Here is a 23,717-nt window from a genome sequence, read left to right on the forward strand (position 1 = left end):
GTGTGGTCAGCCCAGAGCATCACCGGGGACATACTGTCTGCCCTCCAGGACACCTACGGCCCCCGATGTCACAGGAAGGTCAAAAATATCATCAAGGACATCAACCACCTGAGCCAGGGCCTGTTCACCCCATTATCATCCAGAAGGCGCGGTCAGTACAGGTGCATCAAAGCTGGGACCGAGAGACTAAAAATCAGCTTCTATCTCAAGGCCATCAGACTGTTACAAAGCCATCACTAGCCAGCTACCACACAGTTACTCCACCCTACACCTTAGAGGCTGCTGCCCTATGAACATAGACTTGTACTCACTGGTCACTTTAATAATGAAACACTAATCATTTTAATAATGTTTACATACTGCTTTACTCATTTCATATGTATATACGGTATTCTACTGTATTTTAGTCAATGCCACTCCGACATTGCTCGTCCTAATATTTATATATTTCTTAATTCCATCATTTTACTTTTAGATTTGTGTGTATTGTTGTGAACTGTTAGATACAACTGCACTGTTGGAGCTAGGAACACAAGCATTTTTCTACACCCGCAATAACATCTGATAAATATGTGTATGTGACCAATGAAATTAGATTTTATTTATTTCAATTATTTGATTATTTGATGGAGCTAGAGCGGTGTTTGTCAGATGATGAGACATACCCAACAACGGTCTTCTCACAAAATCATCCGTAGCATCCAAACAGTAAATATTATGACCCCTCTATGGAAAGATGAGACTCTCATTAACACGCTGGTGTTCTCCGTTTTTCTCTACGGCCCCAGCATCTTGACTCGTCTGAAGTCAGTACAGCTTATCGGTCATCTTCTGTCTTTCCCCGTCCTAACAATTTGGGCTATACACTAATCCGACTCCTATCTGCAAAGGTGAGACTCTCACTGACACGTACATCTTGGTTGCTTTGCTCTAGAACGCCCACAGGCCTCACAAGACTCGTCTGAAGGTACCCTGGTACCAGTTGAAAAAATTGATGTAAGTATATAAGGAGACTGTTTAGTGCCAAAAATAAGGGGTTAAATACATGTAAAATATATATATATATATAAATGTTTCCTGATCTTTCTTATACCTCTAAGATATCTGTTCATATTGTAAATCTGTTAATCAGTGCATTTGTATAGGCTAATAGCAGTAAGGCCAAAACACTTTTTTCATCAAATAATTTGTTTATGTATTTTTTTGATACTTCAAGGGGTCTTAGACTCTTATGGGATAAGATGCTAGGATACATAGATTGTGTGCATATATCTTTCACCATACAAACTGGTAATAACTTGTTTCATCACACTTAACATCCATACAAAAAAAATCTATAGTTTAATAGTGGAAAGCTCATGTCATAAACAAATATTTTGCTATTTACAGCACAGTATCTTCATTTCATTTCAATGATATTGGAAACAAACTTCAGTAGCAACATTGGTTTTGGTAATACCTCAATATTCTCTTCAGGTATTTTAATTTGTAGCATTTGTAACATCACAAAATTCACCAATTTCAGAGATGAACCTATCAATGAAAGCAATATCCCAAATTATTTATTTATTTATTTCGTTTATAAAGAAAATATGTATTTCAATATGTATTTTAAGAAATAAAAAAGTAGAAGTACATAGAAGACAAATACCTGAGTCCCCCACATGTTAATCATTACAACAAATATATAGGTGCACATTCCTAACCCATTTTTTTTGTGCCAAAATAAACACCATATACAATATGTATACAACAATACACAGTAACCCTCTCTTTTACCAGTTTTGTTTTTAGCGCTTAAGAATAATAAAAAGCATGTAATTTTCACAAAACTATTAATATTTTACATTTACCAAGAAAAATATAAATCTAGCGCCGTTTTTAGTAAGTATAAAAATGCAGCACAATCAGGAGCGTCACTAATTCCACTTCAAGTATGCTCTTCATCTAGGAGTGTGGAGTCTGTCAATAATATCACTTCTTCTTTGTGTTCATTTAGGCTCATATAAGTTCATATATAGGCTATAGCCTACAGATATATTTACACATGATGCTTTAACTTTATATTTATCACTCTTTAACAAGGTTGTACTAACAGAGGTAAGACGGCTTGTACAACAGCGGTAGGTCCAACAACCAGCACTTTGAGCTAAGGCCTCTACATATACACACAGTAAAAGCTGCCGGTGAAAAATCCCCAAAATACATTTAACTAAACACTATCGAGTTCACATTCAAAAACAATAATCTGTATTTTTTTCTTCCCAGTGACTTTTTGTTAAGTAGATAATTCTTCAAAAGTCTAATCTTGGTGCTGACACTGTCTTCCTCAATGGGGGAGTTGCCAAAGCAATTTCTGCACACATCGATGCTTTTGGAAGGAGAGAATAAAACATAATACAAACAGATTATCTACAGTGACAAATATAACATATAATGCCTCTGCATAAATGTTTTTGTAACAGATAGTAAAGCAATTGTGTGCTCTTTACTACAAGTGGTATGACATATGTTTTTCATACAGTACCAGTCAAAAGTTTGGACACTCCTACTCACTCAAGGGTTTTCTTTAATTTTTTTAAACTATTTTCTACATTGCAGAAACTATGAAATAACATATATGGAATCATGTAGTAACCAAGAAAGTGTTAAACAAATCTACATATATTTGATATTTGAGATTCTTCAAAGTAGCCACCTTTTGCCTACATGACAGCTTTGCACACTCTTGGCATTCTCTCAGCCAGCTTCATGAGGTTAAGAGGTGTGCCTTGTTAAACATATATTTTTTTAAATGTCTTTCCTTCTTAATGTGTTTCAGCCAATCAGTTGTGTTGTGACAAGGTAAGGGTGATATACAGAAGATAGCCCTATTTGGTAAAAGACCAAGTCCATATTATGGCAAAAACAGCTCAAATAAGCAAAGAAAAACAACAGTACATCATTACTTTAGGACATGTAGGTCAGTCAATCCAGAAAATATCAAGAACTTTGAAAGTTTCTTCAAGTGCAGTCGCAAATACCATCAAGTGCTATGATGAAACAGGTTCTCATGAGGACCATCACAGGAAAATAAGACCCAGAGTTACCTCTGCTGCAGAGGATAAGTTCATTAGACTTACCAGCCTCAGAAATTGCAACCCAAATAAATACTTCACGGAGTTCAAGAAACAGACACATATCAGCATCAACTGTTCAGAGTAGACTGCGTGAATCAGGCCTTCATGATGGAATTGCTCCAAAGAAACCACTAGTAAAGGACACCAATAATAAGAAGAGACTTGCTTGGGCCAAGAAACACGAGCAATGGACATTAGACAGGTGGAAATCTGTCCTTTGGTCTGATGAGTCCTAATTTGAGATTTTTGGTTCCAACCGCCGTGTGAGACGCTGAGTATGTGAACAGATGATCTCCACATGTGTGGTTCCCACCGTGAAGCATGGAGGAAGAGGTGTGATTGTGTGTGGGTGCTTTGCTGGTGACACTGTTGGTGATTTATTTAGAATTCAAGGCACACTTAACCAGCCTGGCTACCACAGCATTCTGCAGCGTATGCCATCCCATCTGGTTTGCGCTTAGTGGGACTATCATTTGTTTTTGACCCAACACACCTCCACACTGTTTAAGGACTATTTGACCAAGAAGGATAGTGATGGAGTGCTGCATCAGATGACCTGGCCTCCACAATCACCCGACCTCAACCCAATTGAGATGGTTTGGGATGAGTTGGACCGCAGTGAAGGAAAAGTAGCCAAGTGCTCAGCATATGTGGGAACTCCTTCAAGACTGTTGGAAAAGCATTCCAGTTGAAGCTGGTTGAGAGAATGTCAAGAGTGTGCAAAGCTGTCATCAAGGCAAAGGGTGGCTACTTTGAAGAATCACAAATATAAAATATATTTTGATTTGTTTAACACTTTTTTGTTTACTACACGATTCCATATGTGTTATTTCATAGTTTTGATGTCTTCACTATTATTCTACAATGTAGAAAATAGTACAAATAAAGAAAAAACGTTGATTGAGTAGGTATGTCAAAACTTTTGACAGGTACTGTATATTCTAAAAAAACATCTCTAAAACTATTTCTTTGCGTCATGCTTGCTTCATAGCGACATGTAATGTTTGAGGATTTGTTTAGACCAAAAAAATAGGCAGACAATAGATTTAAGACAATTATAACATAAAATAGGCCTATACCGTTGCATTAGAACACCTATAGAAATATCTGTTATCAAAGATAAAGGTGTGATTAAATACAAAAATAGGGGCGCTCATTTAATAAGAATAATGCAGTGTGGGAATGTACAATGTACAACAGTATATGAGATACTACAACAACTAAAAAGTGTAAACAGATACTATTGCCAATACTTTACAGTAACAATAAGCTGTTGCAATAGAAGTACCGTATGTCTGTTGCACTATGAGTAGATATATCATTTGTCCACGTCGCTGTCATGTAAACAGAAATAAGCTGCTACTTTGACCAGGAAGGTTACATAGACCAGGCAGGAGAGGAGAAGTTTGAATTGAACAGTGAACTGTTCCTGGCCATATACATAGGGCCATTCCAATGGCCAAAGACTATCAAGACAAAAGACACTTCAAAATATGGTATATGCTGCAAAATAAACAGAACAACAGCGACATTACATATTTTGCCAGCAAAATATGAGTTATCTAAAGAGCAGTATGTACATTGTCTTACGCATTTGTCCAAGTGCACCTAGATTATCATATTTGATCCAAATCAGTGCCATCTCCCTTCATTGGCATTATCCTTCTAAAAAGGCTCTTAGTAAACTCTAAACCACACTGCTTTCTGTCTACTTGACAGTACCAGTGTATCAGTTTAAAGTGCATTGCCATTTGTACTGGGCTAAATCCTTTCCACATCATTCATATCCACTGTACAGCAGGGTTCGGATCAATTCTATTTAAATTCTATCAACAAAAAAAGTTAATTGCAATTCCAAATTCCAATGCCAATTTTCCTCATTGCTTTTTTTCATTGACTGAATTGAAATGGCATTGATCCCAACCCTGGAGTACAGTGGAGTACATGCACTGACATGTAATCTGCAGAAAGCAGCCTGTTCACTAAAGACACATGAGTGGGGTAAAGGCAAGCTGCGAGAAAGATATGTGAAGTTGCTATTGAACCAGGGAGTGCCTCATCCATTCCCGTCCTCCCCATCCCTCAAGGCATCAGGCTGCTAGTGCAAGAACAGGTTTAGGGAGGCAGGTTGCAGTGCAGTGCTTTTCCTTTCCTCTGTGAAGTGTTGTGGAACTGATAAGGTTAAAGGAACTGTTCTACGGAAAGCAGATAGTTAGCTAGTGTAATGAACAAAACTTTAATAACATCTGTATACAATGTCTGAAAAAGTAAATCAATGTCTGAGTAAGTCTCTATCCTTCTCTTTTATTTTCATTCTTTCTCTCTAGCTCTCTGTCTCTCTCTCTCTCACTTGCTCTTCTCTCCCTCCCTCTCTAATGTGGCTGGTGTGACAACACGTCTGAGCAGTTTGCAGTTAGCAAGGCTTTTGACATAAGACAGAGAAGATGTATGTTGCATGAAATGGTTTGGGTGGTGGAGTCAGGGAAAGCCCCCTTGATAAGTTGAGCTCTTACATGGCAGTCTGTGTTGCAGCAAACAAGTGCAACAATACAGTATGCAAGACAAGGACAGTGATAAGACTTATACAACTATAATATAACTACTCACAGTATTAGTTGCTCTTTGACAATCTCAGAGACAGACCACAACAAAACTGAATAGGTGTACTTATTCCTTGTCCTCTTTTTCCCACACGAAGAAATCCCTCACTTCAGATGCATATCTCAACTTTAAAATCTTCAAAACACCTTAAAAAATGAAAATGTGTATTTGGCCCAGACCTTCATATATTTGTTTGGAATTATATAGTCAGTATCATTATGCTGCAGGAAATGTTAGTTAGTTTTCTCTGCCTTGATTGGTTGCATTGACCACACACAGTTAGTTTAACATCACAGTCCTGGGGTGGGGATGGGGAGGGACGGCTCCTGTCTTGTCCAGCCCTCTACTGGAAGGTGTGTTCCCCGCGGACAATGTGAGATGAGAACTCGTAGCAGTCCTTACTGCGGTGGCCACAGATGTTGCACTCCAGCGGGTCCCTGTAACCATGACAGCCCATGTGGATGGTGTACATAACGTGGTCCAGGAAGAAAACACAGCAGTGCTCACACTGGAACACCCTCACCTCCCGGCCCTCTCGCCCAAACACACGCACTCCGTCCCGACTCGTCTCTGACACCTCTCCCCGGGCCACCTCCGCTGTCAACCCCACCCCACGCACCTCAGCCCCACCTTGCCCCTCCTCTCTGCCGCCATTGGCTGGGCTGGGTCTGGACCTTGGTCGGGGGTGGGGGTTGTTTCTGTGGTTCCTGTGGTAACCCAGCCTCTCCTGTGGGCTGCTCCGGGCAGATTCGGCCGAGTCGAGCCCACTGTTGCTAGGACACTCTCTCTCCTCTCTTGTACCCTGGAGCTGGTGCTGCTTGGGTCTGGTGAGGGCGATGGGCCCGTTGGAGGAGGGAGTAAAGTCAGGAAGAGGAGGGTGCAGAGGTGAAGGATGAGGTGGGGCGTCCCGGCTGCTTGGTCGGTCCATACGGTGCCCCGGCCCTGGTTCCAGGGGGTAGACGTGGTGGAAGAGGGGGTTGCCCATGTTAACCACCTCAGCCATTGAGAGGGATGGGTGTGGACCGTGTGGACCGTGCGGGTGGGGGTGGTGGACCTGGGGTCTCAGGGAGTCAGAGCCCAGGTAAGAGATGGCGTTGTTGATAGCCTGGTCCATCATGTGAGCCTGCATCAGCTCTGCCTCCTTCTCATACTTCAGACTCATGTCATAGCTCAGCTCTGGGTAACTGAAACGCATCATCTTCTCACCTGCACAGAGCACAGAATGCATATTACCACAATGAAACTCACATATGTATGGAGAAAGTGTCCGGTTGAATGACACCTCTTGAAACCATGTTTAGCGACAACTAGTATACTATACATACAAGTGTAAATATATAGTATATGAATATGAGTGCCTGTCACAGTTTAACCTTTTCCCTTTTGAGAAGCTAAGCATTATTTTCTTGTTTTTCTTATTGCATTATCTCAGAGGTTTTGTGTTTAATAGTGGAAATCCCCATCTATCTGAATGCACTGTTTAACCCCTCCAGAACAGGGATGCGGTGAGCTGTTTTGCCCCTCTCTCGATAAGAGCTATGGCAGAGATACAGGTGTAACAAACCACAGAGTGAAAAACATGCCCTCGTCTCTCTCCGCTCTCTGTGTCTTGCTCTATCTAATAGTGCAGTGAATTATACCTCACAAACAAAATAATTGTGCTCAGCGCTAATATGCAAAAATGATTGTCGGTTACATACCAACTAGATGTTTACAACTGTTTCGTAATACACAAAAAATAAATGTTTTTGATGATAAGTATTTATTGTAATTGAATGTAGAAATACAGTGGATAAGACCAATGGATCTGAAATCTAAAACAATCGAACAAAAGGCTGAAATCTGTGAATAGTGTGTTCATTACTACCGTTAAATCAAGGTAAGCTTTTTGTTGCTAAACCTCTGCCCAGGCACGCAATTCCCTTTTTTGCATGCATAAACTCCTCCTGTTGCAGTTCGGTCAAACTGAACATAAAACATAAACAATCAAATCTATAAACTGAATTTAACCTAACAGAACAGGTTAAATTCAATCAAAAAATGGAATTAACTAAATACCCCACTAAATAATCAGTGATATGAGGTAGATGCAAAACGTAAACAATATGGTGGGTCAATTTCTGTAACAACTAAGAGTGTTGAAGTGAGAGGCTGAACGTCTCAGCTGTTTTGGTGCCCTGGCTACCACTCTGTGAACAGCATGAAGCACCCATGCGCATGCGCAGACAGTGTGTGTGACTGTGTGAGAGCGAAGTGTTGCATCTCACTTATCTCAATATCTCCAGTGCTGCTCGTGGTAATGTAATTTTGCTGAGTCTACCTTTAATAACAAATTAATAATTATCGAACACTGAAACATTTCAAATAGTTATTGTAAAGAAAAATGAAATTATGTATTGTCCTTCTAAATACAATAGTTATATAAGCTTATATGAGTAATTGTGAGATAGTGATCCTTGGGGTCAACACATCATTGTGCTCCCCACCACAGGAAGTGATGTGATGATTCTTACCCACAAACTTTTGTGGGGTGGTGCTCTTCCTCTTCCCCATGTTACTCTGCAGTCTCTCGATGATGGGTGGGCGGTCGAAGGTTGCCCTGGCAACAACCTCAGCCAGGGGCCTCTGCTCTTTAGGGACCTCACCTAGGGGTCAGAGGTCAAAGGGTGTGTGTGTGTGTGTGTGTGTGTGTGTGTGTGTGTGTGTGTGTGTGTGTGTGTGTGTGTGTGTGTGTGTGTGTGTGTGTGTGTGTGTGTGTGTGTGTGTGTGTGTGTGTGTGTGGAAAAGCAGAATGAAGGTCTGCACCAAGGCTTGTAGGTAGTAGGTGGCTGGTGTATAAATGTCAAATAACTAAGTAGAGTTCACAGGGTATTCACACTTACTCTACAATAAGGAGGCAGAGAAACAAAATTGGTCTTCAATTGAACTTCATGCTTGAATGATCAATTAGAAAAAGAGAAAGTGCAAGGTGCGGAAAAGTGGCAAACAGAAAGCAGATGTTTCCGCATCTATGCCATCAACAGTGCTGTACCATATAGCAGGTCTCTGTACCAGAGCAGGACATTGACACTCACCTGGATAAGGCCCGGTGATGGAGGTGGGATCCATGGCAACACTCTGAAGGTAGTTATGGCAACGCTCTTTATGCTCCTCCAATGAAATCCTCTGTTTGTAGCTTCGCCCACAGTAGTTGCACTTGTGTGGTTTGCCCACTAAACGAGAGAAATTATATCAAAATAACAAAATATTAATTTAATAGACAGATGGATGGACAGAGAAAGAGTGGGCATGGTCCAAAGCATTTTTGTGGTGACACAAATCTACAGTATGTGAACCCTCTAGGAGGTTGTAGTAAACGCATAGAACCTGTGGAGAACAGAATCTATGTGAACTTTCTAGGACAGTGTTTCCAACTCCAGTCCTCAAGTATGCCCAAGAGTACACCTTTTGGTTGTAGCCCGAGACAAGCACACCTGATTCAACTCAGGTGAGTTGGTCCGGGGCTAAAACAAAAATGTGTGCTGTTGGGGGTACTGGAGGTCTGGAGTTGAGAAACACTGCTGTAGGAGGTTGTAGTAAACAAACTGAGCCCATGGAGAAGACAGAAAAAAGAGGACGGCTATGATGAGCTATGGAGTAATTATACTCCACAACTGGTAGGATCCCTCACACAAACCAGACACTCGAATACAGATGTGTCCCTTTCATACGCCTAGGAACAACTGTTACAACTCTTCCAGGCGCCAAATACTAGTTTACTACTATGTTGCATAATTCAATGGCCTTGTAGGCCTAGTACAGAGACAGTCAATACGTTCTGCATCCCTTAGTGGGAGGAAAATAACTCCAACGTTAGACCTAAACAACGCATGTGTTTCTCCTCAGCAGCTGGAGGTGGGAAGTGATTCATGCTTTCAGTTCCATTCAGATGGGGTTTATGCTGGTGAGACAGGCCAAAACCTCACCTAGCTTTCCACAGAGAAGATCCATCCGTTGATCCTTCCTTCCTTCCTTCAATTTTTCCTCCCAAACTTTCTTCATTAATTTATTAATTCTACTTCATTCATTCACTCATGAATGAATTACTCATTAATGAATGAATTAATGAATGAATTCACAATGAGTTGGCGGTCCAGACAACACCCACCAGTGACCCAGACTCTGGCCCAAAATAGGAGCAGTTCACGTGATAAAATGTATAGCAGAGGTGACTAACGTTAGTAGAAACTACCTGACCTAACATGTTTCAGTCTGATAACTAAGATACTTTTATCTAAAGTGACTTCATTTTGAGGAAAGGGGGGCAGTATTGTGCCCAAAGTAAAAGGCCTGCAACTCAGACACAAAAGCTAGAATATGCATATAATTAGTGGATTTGGATAGAAAACACTCTGAAGTTTCTAAAACTGTTTGAATGATGTCTGTGAGTATAACAGAACTCATATGGCAGGCAAAACATGAGAAAAATCCAACCAGGAAGTGGGAAATCTGAGGTTTGTAGTTTTTCAAGTGATTCCCTATCTAATACATAGTGTCTGTGGGGTAATTTTGCACTTCCTAAGGCTTCCACTAGACGTCAACAGTCTTTAGAACCTTATTTCAGGCTTCTACTGTGAATGGGAAGAGAAAAAGAGCTGATTCAGTCGTGTGTCTGGAAAATTGGCACGAGCTCAAACATGCGCGCGCCATGAGAGCGAGCTGTCTTTCCTTTCAATTCTAAAGACAATGGAATTGTCCGGTTGGAATATTATTGCAGATTTATGATAAAACCATCCTAAAGATTGATTCTATACATCGCTTGACACGTTTCTACGAACTGTAATGGAACTATTTTGACTTTTCGTCTGTAGTAAACTCACGCGCTTAGTGAATTTGGAGTGCTGGACTAAACACGTGAACAAAATGGAGGTATTTGGACATAAATATGAACTTTATCGAACAAAACAAACACTTATAGTGGAACTGGGATTCCTGGGAGTGCATTCTGATGAAGATCATCAAAGGTAAGGGAATATTTATAATGTTATTTGTGACTTCTGTTGACTCCAAAATAGCGGGTATCTGTATGGCTTATTTTGATATCTGAGCGCTGTACTCAGATTATTGCAAAGTTTGCTTTCGCCAAAAAGCTTTTTTGAAATCTGACACAGCGGTTGCATTAAGGAGAAGTTTATCTATAATTCTGTGCATAACACTTGTATCTTTTGTCAAAGTTTATGATGAGTATTTCTGTAAATTGATGTGCTCATTCACCGGAGGTTTTGGAGGCAAAACATTTCTGAACATTACACGCCAATGTAAAATGTGTTTTTTGGATATAAATATGAACTTTATCGAGCAAAACATACATGTAATGTGTAACATGAAGTCCTATGAGTGCCATCTGATGAAGATCATCAAAGGTTAGTGATTAATTTTAGCTGTATTTCTGGTTTTTGTGACACCTCTCCTTGCTGGGAAAATGGCTGTGTGGTTTTTCTTTTCTAGGCACTGTCCTAACGTAATCTAATGCTATGCTTTCGCCATAAAGCCTTTTTGAAATCGGACAATGTGGTTGGATTAACGAGAAGATTATCTTTAAAATTGTGTATAATACTTGTATGTGTGAGAAATTTGAATTATGAGATTTTTGTTGTTTTGAATTTGGCGCTCTGCTATTTCACTGGCTGTTGGCGAGGTGGGACGCTACCATCCCATATGTCCTAGAGAGGTTTTAAGGTCACGCGCGCATACATTTAATGTATGGGTGGTCTTGGGAATCAAGACCCTGGCATTATAAGAATCCAATGTTCTACCAACTGAGCTGCAAAGGAAGTAATATAATGTCACGGTAATGGAAAAACACCCTGAACTGTCTGTCTGCTCCAATGATCTAGGCCAAAGCACCTGCGAACTGTCGCCAGCCACCAGCCGCAATGGGCAGTTACACTTTCATGTTGGAATAGGCAACACACACACACACCTCATTTACAAAACCTCCCCCACGTGGCCTTTTGCAGATGTTGGATGTATCACCAAAATCCCGCTTTCAGCAGCTATTCTTGAGCATGCAAATAGCATCAACGCCCTCAGCCTTTAGACTCAGTCGGCTGCATCTATTTGGGTGACAAACAGGAACCTATTGTTTCTTGTCTCAGAAACCTTTTATTGTCTCATGTAATGTCAAAAATGAGTGACCCCATAGCTCTCCATGTAGCATCTAAAACACCTCCAAGAACACCCAATCACATGCACACTACACATTTGCACAGCAATTCTAGGAATGATTTCATATTGCCATTCAACAATGTGTTTGTGATGGGTTCAGATACTGTACAACACAATCCATGCAGTGCCAATCTGTGACTTCACTGTGACAGGGGAAAATAAGCTATCCAGAGGGTAGTGTGGTCTGCACAATGCATCACCGGGGGCAAACTACCTGCCCTCCAGGACACCTACAGCACCCGAAGGCCAAAAAGATCATCAAGGACAACAACCACCCGAGCCACTGCCTGTTCACCCCGTTATCATCCAGAAAGCGAGGTCAGTACAGGTGCATCAAAGCTGGGACCGAGAGACTAACATAGAGAGGCTGCTGCCAACATACAGACTCAAATCTCTGGCCACTTTAATAAATGGACTTAATAAAGGTATCACTAGTCACTTTAAAAAACGCCACTTTAATAATGTTTACATATCCTACATTACTCATCTCATATGTATATACTGTATTCTATTCTATAACATCTACTGCAGCTTGCCTATCGCTCATCCATATATTTATATGTACACATCCCTTTACATTTGTGTGTATAAGGTAGTTGTTGTGAATTTGTTAGATTATTTGTAAGATATTACTGCATTGTCTGAACTAGAAGCACAAGCATTTCGCTACACTCGCATTAACATCTGCTAACCATGTGTATGTGACTAATAACATTTGATTTGATTTGATTTTGATTGTACAATATATTGTCACTGTCTCTCTCTCTGTTTCTCTGTCTCTCTCTGTTTCTCCGTCTCTCTCTGCTTCTCTGTCTCTGTCTCTTTCCCCTCTCAATCTCTTCACCTGTTTCCTGGCATTGTGTCATGGTCTCCCAGGGGGCAGGGAGGGACAGAGAGAGAGAGAGGAGAAGGGAGAAGAGCCCTTTCAACTACAGCCTTGTACGTAAGAGGACGTCATTCCAACCTACTCCGTATGCCACAGAAGACTGCCTAACATTCCATTCAACGCTCAGGTAGTGTAGTAGGTAGGTTGAGGGGCGGAGGGGATTCAAACAGTAGGTAAGCTGAGGGCCAGAGGGGATTCATATAGTAGGTAGGCTGAGGGCCGGGGTGGGATTCATATAATAGGTAGGCTGAGGGCCGGGGGGATTCATATAGTAGGTAGGCTGAAGGCCGGGGGGGATTCATATAGTAGGTAGGCTGAGGTGCAGAGGGGATTCATACAGTAGGTAGGCTGAGGGCCAGAGGGGATTCATATAGTAGGTAGGCTGAGGGCCAGAGGGGATTCATATAGTAGGTAGGCTGAGGGCTGGGGGGGATTCATATAGTAGGTAGGCTGAGGGGCGGAGGGGATTCATATAGTAGGTAGGCTGAGGGGCAGAGGGGATTCATATAGTAGGTAGGCTGAGGGGCAGAGGGGATTCATATAGTAGGTAGGCTGAGGGGCAGAGGGGATTCATATAGTAGGTAGGCTGAGGGGCAGAAGGGATTCAAATAGTAGGTAGGCTGAGGGCCAGAGGGGATTCATATAGTATTGTAGGTAGGCTGAGGGGCAGAGGGGATGCATACAGTAGGTAGGCTGAGGGGCGTAGGGGATTCATATAGTAGGTAGGATGAGGGCAGAGGGGATGCATACAGTAGGTAGGCTGAGGGGCGTAGAGGATTCATATAGTAGGTAGGTTGAGGGCAGAGGGGATGCATACAGTAGGTAGGCTGAGGGGCGTAGGGGATTCATATAGTAGGTAGGTTGAGGGCAGAGGGGATGCATACAGTAGGTAGGCTGAGGGGCGGAGGGGATTCATATAGTCGGTAGGCTGAGGGGCAGAGGGGATTCAAATGGTAGGTCGGCTGAGGGGCAGAGGGGATTCATATAGTAGGTAGGCTGAGGGGCAGAGGGGATTCATATAGTATTGTAGGTAGGCTGAGGGCCGGGGGGATTCATATAGTAGGTAGGCTGAGGGGCGGAGGGGATTCATATAGTAGGTAGGCTGAGGGGCAGATCGGATTCATATAGTAGGTAGGCTGAGGGGCAGAGGGGATTCAAATGGTAGGTAGGCTGAGGGGCGGAGGGGATTCATATAGTAGGTAGGCTGAGGGGCAGAGGGGATTCATATAGTAGGTAGGCTGAGGGGCAGAGGGGATTCAAATGGTAGGTAGGCTGAGGGGCAGAGGGGATTCATATAGTAGGTAGGCTGAGGGGCAGAGGGGATTCATATAGTAGGTAGGCTGAGGGGCAGAGGGGATTCATATTGTAGGTAGGCTGAGGGGCGGAGGGGATTCATATAGTAGGTAGGCTGAGGGGCAGAGGGGATTCACATAGTAGGTATGCTGAGGGTAGAGGGGATGCATACAGTAGGTAGGCTAAGGGCTGGGGGGATTCACACAGTAGGTAGGCTGAGGGCCAGAGGGGATTCATATAGTATTGTAGGTAGGCTGAGGGGCAGAGGGGATGCATACAGTAGGTAGGCTGAGGGGCGTAGGGGATTCATATAGTAGGTAGGTTGAGGGCAGAGGGGATGCATACAGTAGGTAGGCTGAGGGGCGGAGGGGATTCATATAGTAGGTAGGTTGAGGGGCAGAGGGGATTCAAATGGTAGGTAGGCTGAGGGGCAGAGGGGATTCAAATGGTTGGTAGGCTGAGGGGCGGAGGGGATTCATATAGTAGGTAGGCTGAGGGGCAGTGGGGATTCATATAGTAGGTAGGCTGAGGGGCGGAGGGGATTCAAATGGTAGGTAGGCTGAGGGGCAGAGGGGATTCATATAGTAGGTAGGCTGAGGGGCAGAGGGGATTCATATAGTAGGTAGGCTGAGGGGCAGAGGGGATTCATATTGTAGGTAGGCTGAGGGGCGGAGGGGATTCATATAGTAGGTAGGTTGAGGGGACGGAGGGGATTCATATAGTAGGTAGGCTGAGGGGCGGAGGGGATTCATATAGTAGGTAGGTTGAGGGCAGAGGGGATGCATACAGTAGGTAGGCTGAGGGGCAGATGGGATGCATACAGTTGGTAGGATGAGGGGCAGATGGGATGCATATAGTAGGTAGGCTGAGGGGCAGAGGGGATTCATATAGTAGGTAGGCTGAGGGGCAGAGGGGATTCAAATGGTAGGTAGGCTGAGGGGCAGAGGGGATTCATATAGTAGGTAGGCTGAGGGGTGAAGGGGATTCACACAGCCCTACTACTTACTACACCTTCATTTGCTGCCTACACTGACTGGAGGAGAGTGAAGAATGAATTTAGCCTAAAAAACAGGAAGTGAAAATTAGAAAAAGGTCAAAAGAGAATGATAGAGACTGAGAGAAAGACAGACAAGAGAGAGAGAGAGAAAGACCCTCTTGTTCTGGGTAGCTGCATGTGAGTACTTCTAGGAGGACAACACTAGAGATGGCGACGTACTGTTGTCTGTCCTGCATCTCAACGACACGGCAGTGGAGACCACAGAGAGAGAGGGGTCTTTGATGCAGAGCTAGGACAGTGAGTTACAGTTAGAGCAACACAGCACAGCGTTTCTTTAGTCTCCCCATATATCTACAGAGAACAGAGAGTTCCTTTCTGAGGAGACGAGACGTGAGCAGGTTATAGGAATGAAAGGAACACCACGTCCTGGGTGCCTAACCACAGCCCTTGTCTGTCTGCAAACAAAGCTTCAGAGAGATGCATCCATCCAACAGTGAGAAACAATGATATTTGTGGGGACTGTTGCTAATCTGTCTCACACAAACTTAGACACAAGTCAGACGAGATCATGCTTTTAGTTACATCGAGACAGGCCTGTTCTATAGCATCAACTATTTGACAAGTTGAGAATTTATTGAAACCAGGACATAATACTCAGTAGTAACCACAGGAATAAAAAAAGTTAAAGCAAGCATGACTCAATATAGAGGGAATAGGTGAATAAAGGAGTCACAAAGACGAGGAGGAAGAGGAGGATGAGGAGGAAGAAGAAGAAGGAAGAACAGAGGCGGCAGAGAGGCTGACCTGAGTGTGTGCGTAGGTGGCCTGTGAGTGCGTCACGACGGCGGCAGGCGTAGCTGCAGAAGGGGCATTTGAAGGGCTTCTCCCCCGTGTGCAGCTTAATGTGTCTCAACAGGTTACCCTTCTGAGTGAACGACACACCACACTGGTTACACTGGAACGGCCTATCACCTAAGAGGGGCACAGGAAGTGTTACACTGGAACGGCCTATCAGCTGAGAGGGGCACAGGAAGTGCAAGCTCTCATCACTCACAGTCCCCCTTTAACATAAAGCCAGATCAGCAACACACAATAACCACAGAAACTCAGCTACCTAGTCTTGAGTTGCCACACTTTCACTGGGATATTGGACCGAACAAACTTAAGACAGAAATTGAGGTTCACAGCTACCCAACAACAATCAACACATTGCAATGGTAAAACATGTACGTCATTTAGCAGACACTCTTATCCAGAGAAACTTACAGTAGAATGCATATATTTTCATAATTGTCTTTTTTTTCGTACCAGTCCCCCACGAGAATCAAACCCACAACCCTGGCGTTGCAAGTGCCATGCTCTACCAGCTACACAGGACCTATAAATGGCTGGACTGTGGAGGTGAACAAACCCTAACCTCGTCAATTGCTAACCTCATCCTCAGCCTCAATTAAACAAACCCTAGCTGAAACTAGCAAACGTTGCCAATATTACTTCAAGGAGGATTTTCAGTGTAGAGAAAAACATTGCCGTGTGGTTTCTGATGTGCACTGTGTACTATTGATACATTTGAACTAGACCTTACTGTAGTTACAGAGATATTTATATCTCCAGAAATAGAGTGTGGTGAGATGAGGTGTTAGCTCTGTTCCTATTCGCTCTGGGTCTCTACTATGGCTTTCTCTCTTTCTATCACCACACAGTACAGTAGGTACATAAAAACAATGTTTCCGTCCCTAACCAGACCCAATGTATGGTTATAGGAGGGACAAGCACACACACATGAACACACACACACACCATATGTTTAAGTTAAAGTATTATGTTTAAGCGTTGCTGTCAAAGTGTCTTCAGACGGAAGACGGTTTAGAGAGTCTTACATTGTGTCTTATAGTCTTGCATTGCTAAACGTGCTGTATACGTTTAGTGCCCAGCTTTACCATCGCTGAGTGTTTGTTTGTATGTCTCTATGTACATAGTTTGCCTGGTTCACAACTAGACTACAGCATTCTCATCATCATCATCATTATCATAATGATGATCAGCTCTTGATCTGCAGCCCAACATTTGAAAATCTGATCCTAAATCTGTGACGACCGAGGCACAGCAATAGCGTCAGTTAAGGGCTAGGGAACAGGTTGAGGAAGATTCCTGGGATGTTTTCCCTGAGAATGATTCTAAGGCTCAACTATTATCTTCTTGAACATAGCAAAGCTTTTCACCTCCACACCCAATGACACAAAAATAAGCAATTTCTGAGTCAAGCATTATAATTTTTTTCAATCGTAGGATAAGTGACGTGCAATTGCTTTAGTCTGTAAAAGACATATCACATACTGAGCTACAACGTGAAGTATCCATTATCTGCCGTTTATTATTATATATAACTAACAGGTTTTTGCAGTTTGCTAGATGTTAATGGTAAAACGTTGACAATCCTTAGATACATCAGAGAGTATTGGGTCATTGGTGTTCAATATAACGTACATGAGGTTTGGGCTATATACTGTAGAAGGGACATATGGGGAAACAATTTTAGAGAAACATTTACCATTGGGCAGCCGAGTTCCTGGGTCACATGACCCTTCTGACCCGGGGACCCCATCCTGTAGGTTGTTTGGGCTGTCAATCATGGGCTCCTCCAAACCCGATCCCTCTTCCCCGCTTTGGCCCATGTCCTCTGCTGTGGTCCTCCTGTCCCCTTCATCTTCTGTCTCATCTTCCTGTTTGATTGTGTTTTCTAGAAGAGACCGGTATGACCAATCAAGTTATTGTTTGATGGTTTTTGGCCAATTACATTCGATTATTTTTGTGTGTGATCCTTGTTCTCAATAGGTGTGGGAACTGAAGGTTGGGATTGTACATCTTGTTAATCTGTTTCTCTTTGACTAACTCCATTGATAGGAATAAGTTCATAAAATCTGCATGTCATTTCCCCTGGAGAAACAAGTGATATAATGATACTCACAGTATTAGGAAAGTTCATGCTAAACCCCCTGAGACAGAGACTCTCCACATCTGACTAACAATTACACTATTTTAATTGTAAGCAACTATAAGTGCTATTTTTAAACCTGAAACTCCAGGAATGCACACAGTTAACATGTTATGTAAAGATACACTTGGTTACTCCCAGAAATGGACTGTGTGTAGTGATGGGACATGCTCTGAACATTATTGGAGGGAGAGATGAGAAACAGGCTTGTCTAGTTCCAGTCAGTCCCTGGGGAGGAGAGGAGGGAGGGAGGAAGAAGATGAAAGAGGAAGGATGAGGGGGAGGGGAATGTCCTAGCCTAAACAGGTGCTGTTGCTGAGCCCCTGAGGTTTTCCACTTGACTGGTGCTGGGTTAGAGACTGGCTGGATGGGATGCGGGGGAGGGGAGGGGGGAGGGGGGCTGGCTGACTGACTGACTAACTAAAGGCAGGAAGGCCTCTGCTGGTTTTCTACTGCCACAAGACTCCTAGTATCTGTGACTGACAACACACACACACACACACACACACACACACACACACACACACACACACACACACACACACACACACACACACACACACACACACACACACACACACACACACGTAGCCACAGAATAATATTCAGAGATTCAGAGATTGTGCTCTCCCATACAATGCATTTGTTTGAATACAGGGACCTTTAAGGTTGAACATACAGTAGGCTACAGGGACCTTTAAGATTGAACATAGGCTACAGGGACCTTTAAGATTGAACATAGGCTACAGGGACCTTTAAGATTGAACATAGGTTACAGGGACCTTTAAGATTGAACATAGGCTACAGGGACCTTTAAGAACATTTAGACAAGGCTGTTTGTGATTTGTGACTGACCATGATCACAGAGTGGGTACGCAAGGAGACAAAGCAATAGCCCCAAACCTCTCACACCTATATCCATCTCATACCCATGTCCCCTTAGGCGCCTAGACTCCATAAACACAAGGGGAGTGTGTGGGGTGATTGCATTAGGGATGACAACAATGTCCATCCACTGTGGTGATTGCTATAGGGTTGATATCATCCATCTGTCTCACAACATAGGACACATAGAATTCAGGACTCCTGCTATTGTCAGCAATGACATGACAATCTCTGCTACAACATGGCAGTCTTTTCTTTAGCAATATTCCCCCTTCTATCTATATCCCTGTCTGAACTGAAGGAACCCCTGTTTTACTAACAGCATGACATTGAGGTTATCATCCAGAACTGTATCCTGGCAACAAGGAACTAGCAGATCGAGACGAGCTCTATTGGTTTTCATATTTTCCTCCCAGACGATGGGTATGGGAGATGGGATATATAAAATGATGAGCTCTGCTCTTTGCTGTCGCAGCTGGCTGAACTTGAGATGGTTGCTGCGACAACAGTGAATTATAGAACTCAGATGAATAAAATATAAAGAAAGAAACTCCCAAAGCATGGGTCATGTTACCAAGGAGGAGAAACTAGGTATCCAAGTTAATAGAAAAGTGCCATCATAAGCAAATCTGAGCTTGGGTGCCTGTCCAACCCATAGCTGGCTGTGTCTTGAACACCTCATAGTTTACATTACCCTCATACAGTAGTTTACATTACCCTCATAGTTTACATTACCCACATAGTTTACATTACCCTCATACTGTAATTGACATTACCCTCATAGTTTGCTAGTGGCGCTGTCTAGGCATTTAGCTGAAGTCAACGAGAAAAGCATTTAAAATGCTCTACCTTACTAATAGTTAGATTGTAAACATATAGCAAACATGTTTTGTAGTTTCGTACAGTGACACAACTGGTCAATTTCAAGAGAAATTCAGCATCAGTCAGTGAGTGTTATGTTACAACAATGGTGTCGAAGCGGAGTGGTGTTAGGCAACTTCCGGGTCAGGATGACACAGGCTGTGTCAGTGAGAACGATCTCCCTCTGAGACTCTCTCCCTCTTTAACTAACACTGTAGCCTGAACCCCAAATCTGTTTGTGGGGTCTTGCAGACTCCTATTAACTATTATTGACCATAGGAGTTGGCAAGCCAGCATAAACAGATCTGGGACCAGGGTACTAATACTGGGGGATGCTGCGGGAAACAGCTTCCCTTTTCTGCGTCAGCTACCACATGGTGAATAGCACCCTCAGCTCTTCCTGTTTCTGTTCATTTAGGGGAAGGGAACTATGCAAGACCCTTCAGATAAGACATGAGTTGATAAGATAAACTGTTTCTCTTAACACACATAATCCTCTTGAGTCTGGGTGTGTGTGCGTGTGTGTGTTCCTCTCTGCGTCCATACATACGTGTGTGTGTTTGTGTGTACGTATATGTTCAGCAACCACTCACCAGTGGGTGAATTAGGATGCTGGAACTGCTGTCCATTGGGTGTGTTTGCCGACAGGTCCACCAACATTCTAGAGTTCTCTGTCTTCCTGGGAGAGCAGTCTCCGTTACCTGGGAGACAGACAGACAACAAGAGAGCTGGTAACATCACTCTTCATTGCATTGCACTGCACAGCACACATAAGCATACAACTCCATCTGTACAAACAGCATCACACACACACACATGCAGTCACACACACACATGCAGTCACTCACACACACACACACACACACACATTGCTTTTCATAGGTGTCAGTTGAAGCAATCACACCTTGCCAAAATTGTGACAAAACGCCTGATTACCTGGGGATAATCTTAAGCTTTATTTCACTTATGTTAAGAGGAAATAATTTAGCAAACTAGGCCAGGAGGCCAGTGTCAATACGGCTATTTGTATGATACCCTGTTCCGGATCCTAAACAGCAAATGTTCCAATGTTGAATCAACTCTGACAATTTTAAACGTAAGACTGGGCCAGTGTGTATATGGATCCACTTTCAGTGTTAAATTAACACTGTGTTGGGCCTCCCGAGTGGCGCAGCGGTCTAAGGCACTGCATCAAAGTGCTGAGGAGCCACTACAGCCTGGGGTTTGATCAGTGACCAGGAGCACCATAAAGCAGCACACAACTGGCCATGCACCATCCGGGTTTGGTCCGTGGGTTTTCCTTGGCTCATCTACTGACTCCTTGTGGCGGGCCCGGGTGCCTGCAAGCTGATGATGCTCGTCAATTGAATAATGTTTCCGCCGACATATTGGCAAGGCTGACTTCTGGGTTAAGTGAGCATTGTGTTAAAGGTCATGAACAGCCATAATCATGTTTTTACTCAAATGTGATGATATTTGGATGAAACCATATCAAAATATGATGACCAAAGTATGAAAAATTACTTGTGCTTCAACATTGATAAAGCTTGATCATAAAATTTCTCACTCATCATTTTTCATGATTCATTCAGGATTATTCAAATACTGGGGAAAAATATGTAACTTTTTACTACTCTAATACACATATACTACTACTGTATACTACTACTTTAATACACAGTAAGCGAATTTGTCCCAATACGTTTGGTGCCCTAAAATGGGGAGACTTTGAACAAAAAGTGCTGTAATTTCTAAACAGATCACCCAATAAGGATGAAAAATACCCTCAAATTAAAGCTGTTCAAAACTCGGTTTTACAGTTTCAGGCAGTTTTACATAGGAATCAGAATGACAGTTTGGGACATTTAAGAAGTAGTGTGGCTTAGCAGGTCATGTTTCGGAAGATGCATGTCTTGACATTTGCCTGTCCCGAGCCCGTTGGGAGTTGCAGCGATGAAACAAGGTCGTAACTACCAATTGGATATCATAAAAATGGGGTAAAATTATAAATAATAAAAAAATAACACTGTACTTAGTGCTGATGCTGTTACACTTTGTCAGTTTTAGGGAATTATCACATTCAGTGCTATGCAATAACACCTCTTATATAATTTTTAACACTAGGAAGTGTATATATAATGAACAAAAATATAAACACAACATGTAAAGTGTTAGTACCATGTTTCATGAGCTAAAATAAAAGATCCCAGAAATGTTCCATATGCACTAAAAGCTTATATTTGTGCACACATTGGTTTACATCCCTGTTAGTTAGCATTTCTCATTTGCCAATACAATCCATTCACCTTAAATGTATGGCATATCAAGAAGCTGATTAAACAGCATGATCATTACACAGGTACACCTTGTGCTGGGGACAATAAAAGGCCTACTCTAAAATGTGCAGTTTTGTCGCAAAACGTAATGCCACAGATGTCTTAAGTTTTGAGGGAGCGTGCAATTAGCATGCTGACTGCATGAATGTCCACCAGAGCTGTTGCCAGAGAATTGAATGTACATTGTTCTACCATAAGCCACCTCCAACATCATTTTATAGAATTTGGCAGTACGTCCAACTGGCCTCACAACCGCAGACCACGTCACGCCAGCCCAGGACCTCTTCATCCAGATTCACCTGCGGGATCATCTTAGACCAGCCACCCGGACAGCTGTTGACACTAAATATTTCTGTCTGTAATAAAAGCCTTTTGTGGGAAAAAGTTAATTCTCATTGGCTGGACCTGGCTCCCCAGTGGGTGGGCCTATTCCCTCCCAGGCCCACCCATGGCTGTGCCCCTGCCCAGTCATGTGAAATCTATAGATTAGGACCAAATGCATTTATTTGAATTGACTGATTTCCTTATATAAACTTTAACTCAGTAAAATTGTTGAAATCGGTGCATGTTGCGTTTATATTTTGGTTCAGTAATAGTTTGCACCAACGGTTTTATGCAACAACACCTCATAGGATTTTTAAACATTACGCCAAGAGGTCCATAGCCCTTGGGTTAAGGACATTACAGTATTTTTTTACAACTCCTAATGTCACATGCTCTTATGCAAGCATTTATAAAAACTTCAGAACTGCCAGCAGACATGCTCTTACTTTAAATAACACAACCATAGACCACTTAAACTGATACAACACTTCTACTCACAGGTGGCCAAAATTAACTAACTGTACTCCACGACCCCTCTCCAACATAATTTCCTAGCGGGTTCCTGCTCAAACGTAATTATAAACTTCTTGCAATAAAAACATTACATACAGTTGAAGTCAGAAGTTTACATACACTTAGGTTGGCGTCATTGAAACTCGTTTTTCAACCACTCCACAAATTTCTTGTTAACAAACTATAGTTTTGGCAAGTCGGTTAGGACATCTACTTTGTGCATGACACAAGTCATTTTTCCAACAATTGTTTACCGACAGATTATTTCACTTATAATTCACTGTATCACAATTCCAGTGGGTCAGAAGTTTACATACACTAAGTTGACTGTGCCTTTATACAGCTTGTAAAATTCCAGAAAATGGCTTTAGAAGCTTCTGATAGCTAATTGACATCATTTGAATCAATTGGAGGTGTAGCTGTGGATGTATATCAAGGCCTACATTCAAACTCAGTGCCTCTTTGCTTGACATAATGGAAAAATCATAAGAAATCAGCCAAGACCTCAGAAAAGAATTGTAGACCTCCACAAGTCTGGTTCATCCTTGGGAGCAATTTCCAAATGCCTGAAGGTACCACGTGCATCTGTACAAACAATAGTACGCAAGTATAAACACCATGGGACCACGCAGCCGTCATACCGCTCAGGAAGGAGACGCGTTCTGTCTCCAAGAGATGAACGTACTTTGGTGCGAAAAGT

The 23,717-nt window shown here is 42.6% G+C and overlaps 1 protein-coding gene across 2 annotated transcripts in view; it reads right to left on the reverse strand.

Moving 5' to 3' along the window:
- Positions 1 to 1,318: 1,318 nt before the first annotated feature.
- The window catches only part of LOC106582292 (zinc finger protein Helios), a 32,144-nt gene continuing 9,745 nt past the window's right edge, over positions 1,319 to 23,717 (reverse strand). For both annotated transcript variants that reach the window (XM_014165224.3, XM_014165223.3), the window contains 6 exons: positions 20,438 to 20,545; positions 17,655 to 17,843; positions 15,908 to 16,075; positions 8,795 to 8,932; positions 8,234 to 8,365; positions 1,319 to 6,926 (listed from right to left, as the gene is read on the reverse strand). In XM_014165224.3, coding sequence (XP_014020699.2) covers positions 6,064 to 6,926; positions 8,234 to 8,365; positions 8,795 to 8,932; positions 15,908 to 16,075; positions 17,655 to 17,843; positions 20,438 to 20,545 — 1,598 coding nt within the window. In that variant the 3' untranslated portion in view covers positions 1,319 to 6,063. The remainder of the gene's footprint in view (positions 6,927 to 8,233; positions 8,366 to 8,794; positions 8,933 to 15,907; positions 16,076 to 17,654; positions 17,844 to 20,437; positions 20,546 to 23,717) is intronic.

This window comes from Salmo salar, chromosome 21 (genome assembly GCF_965601325.2).
Source record: "Salmo salar chromosome 21, fSalSal1, whole genome shotgun sequence".
Lineage (NCBI taxonomy): Eukaryota > Metazoa > Chordata > Actinopteri > Salmoniformes > Salmonidae > Salmo > Salmo salar.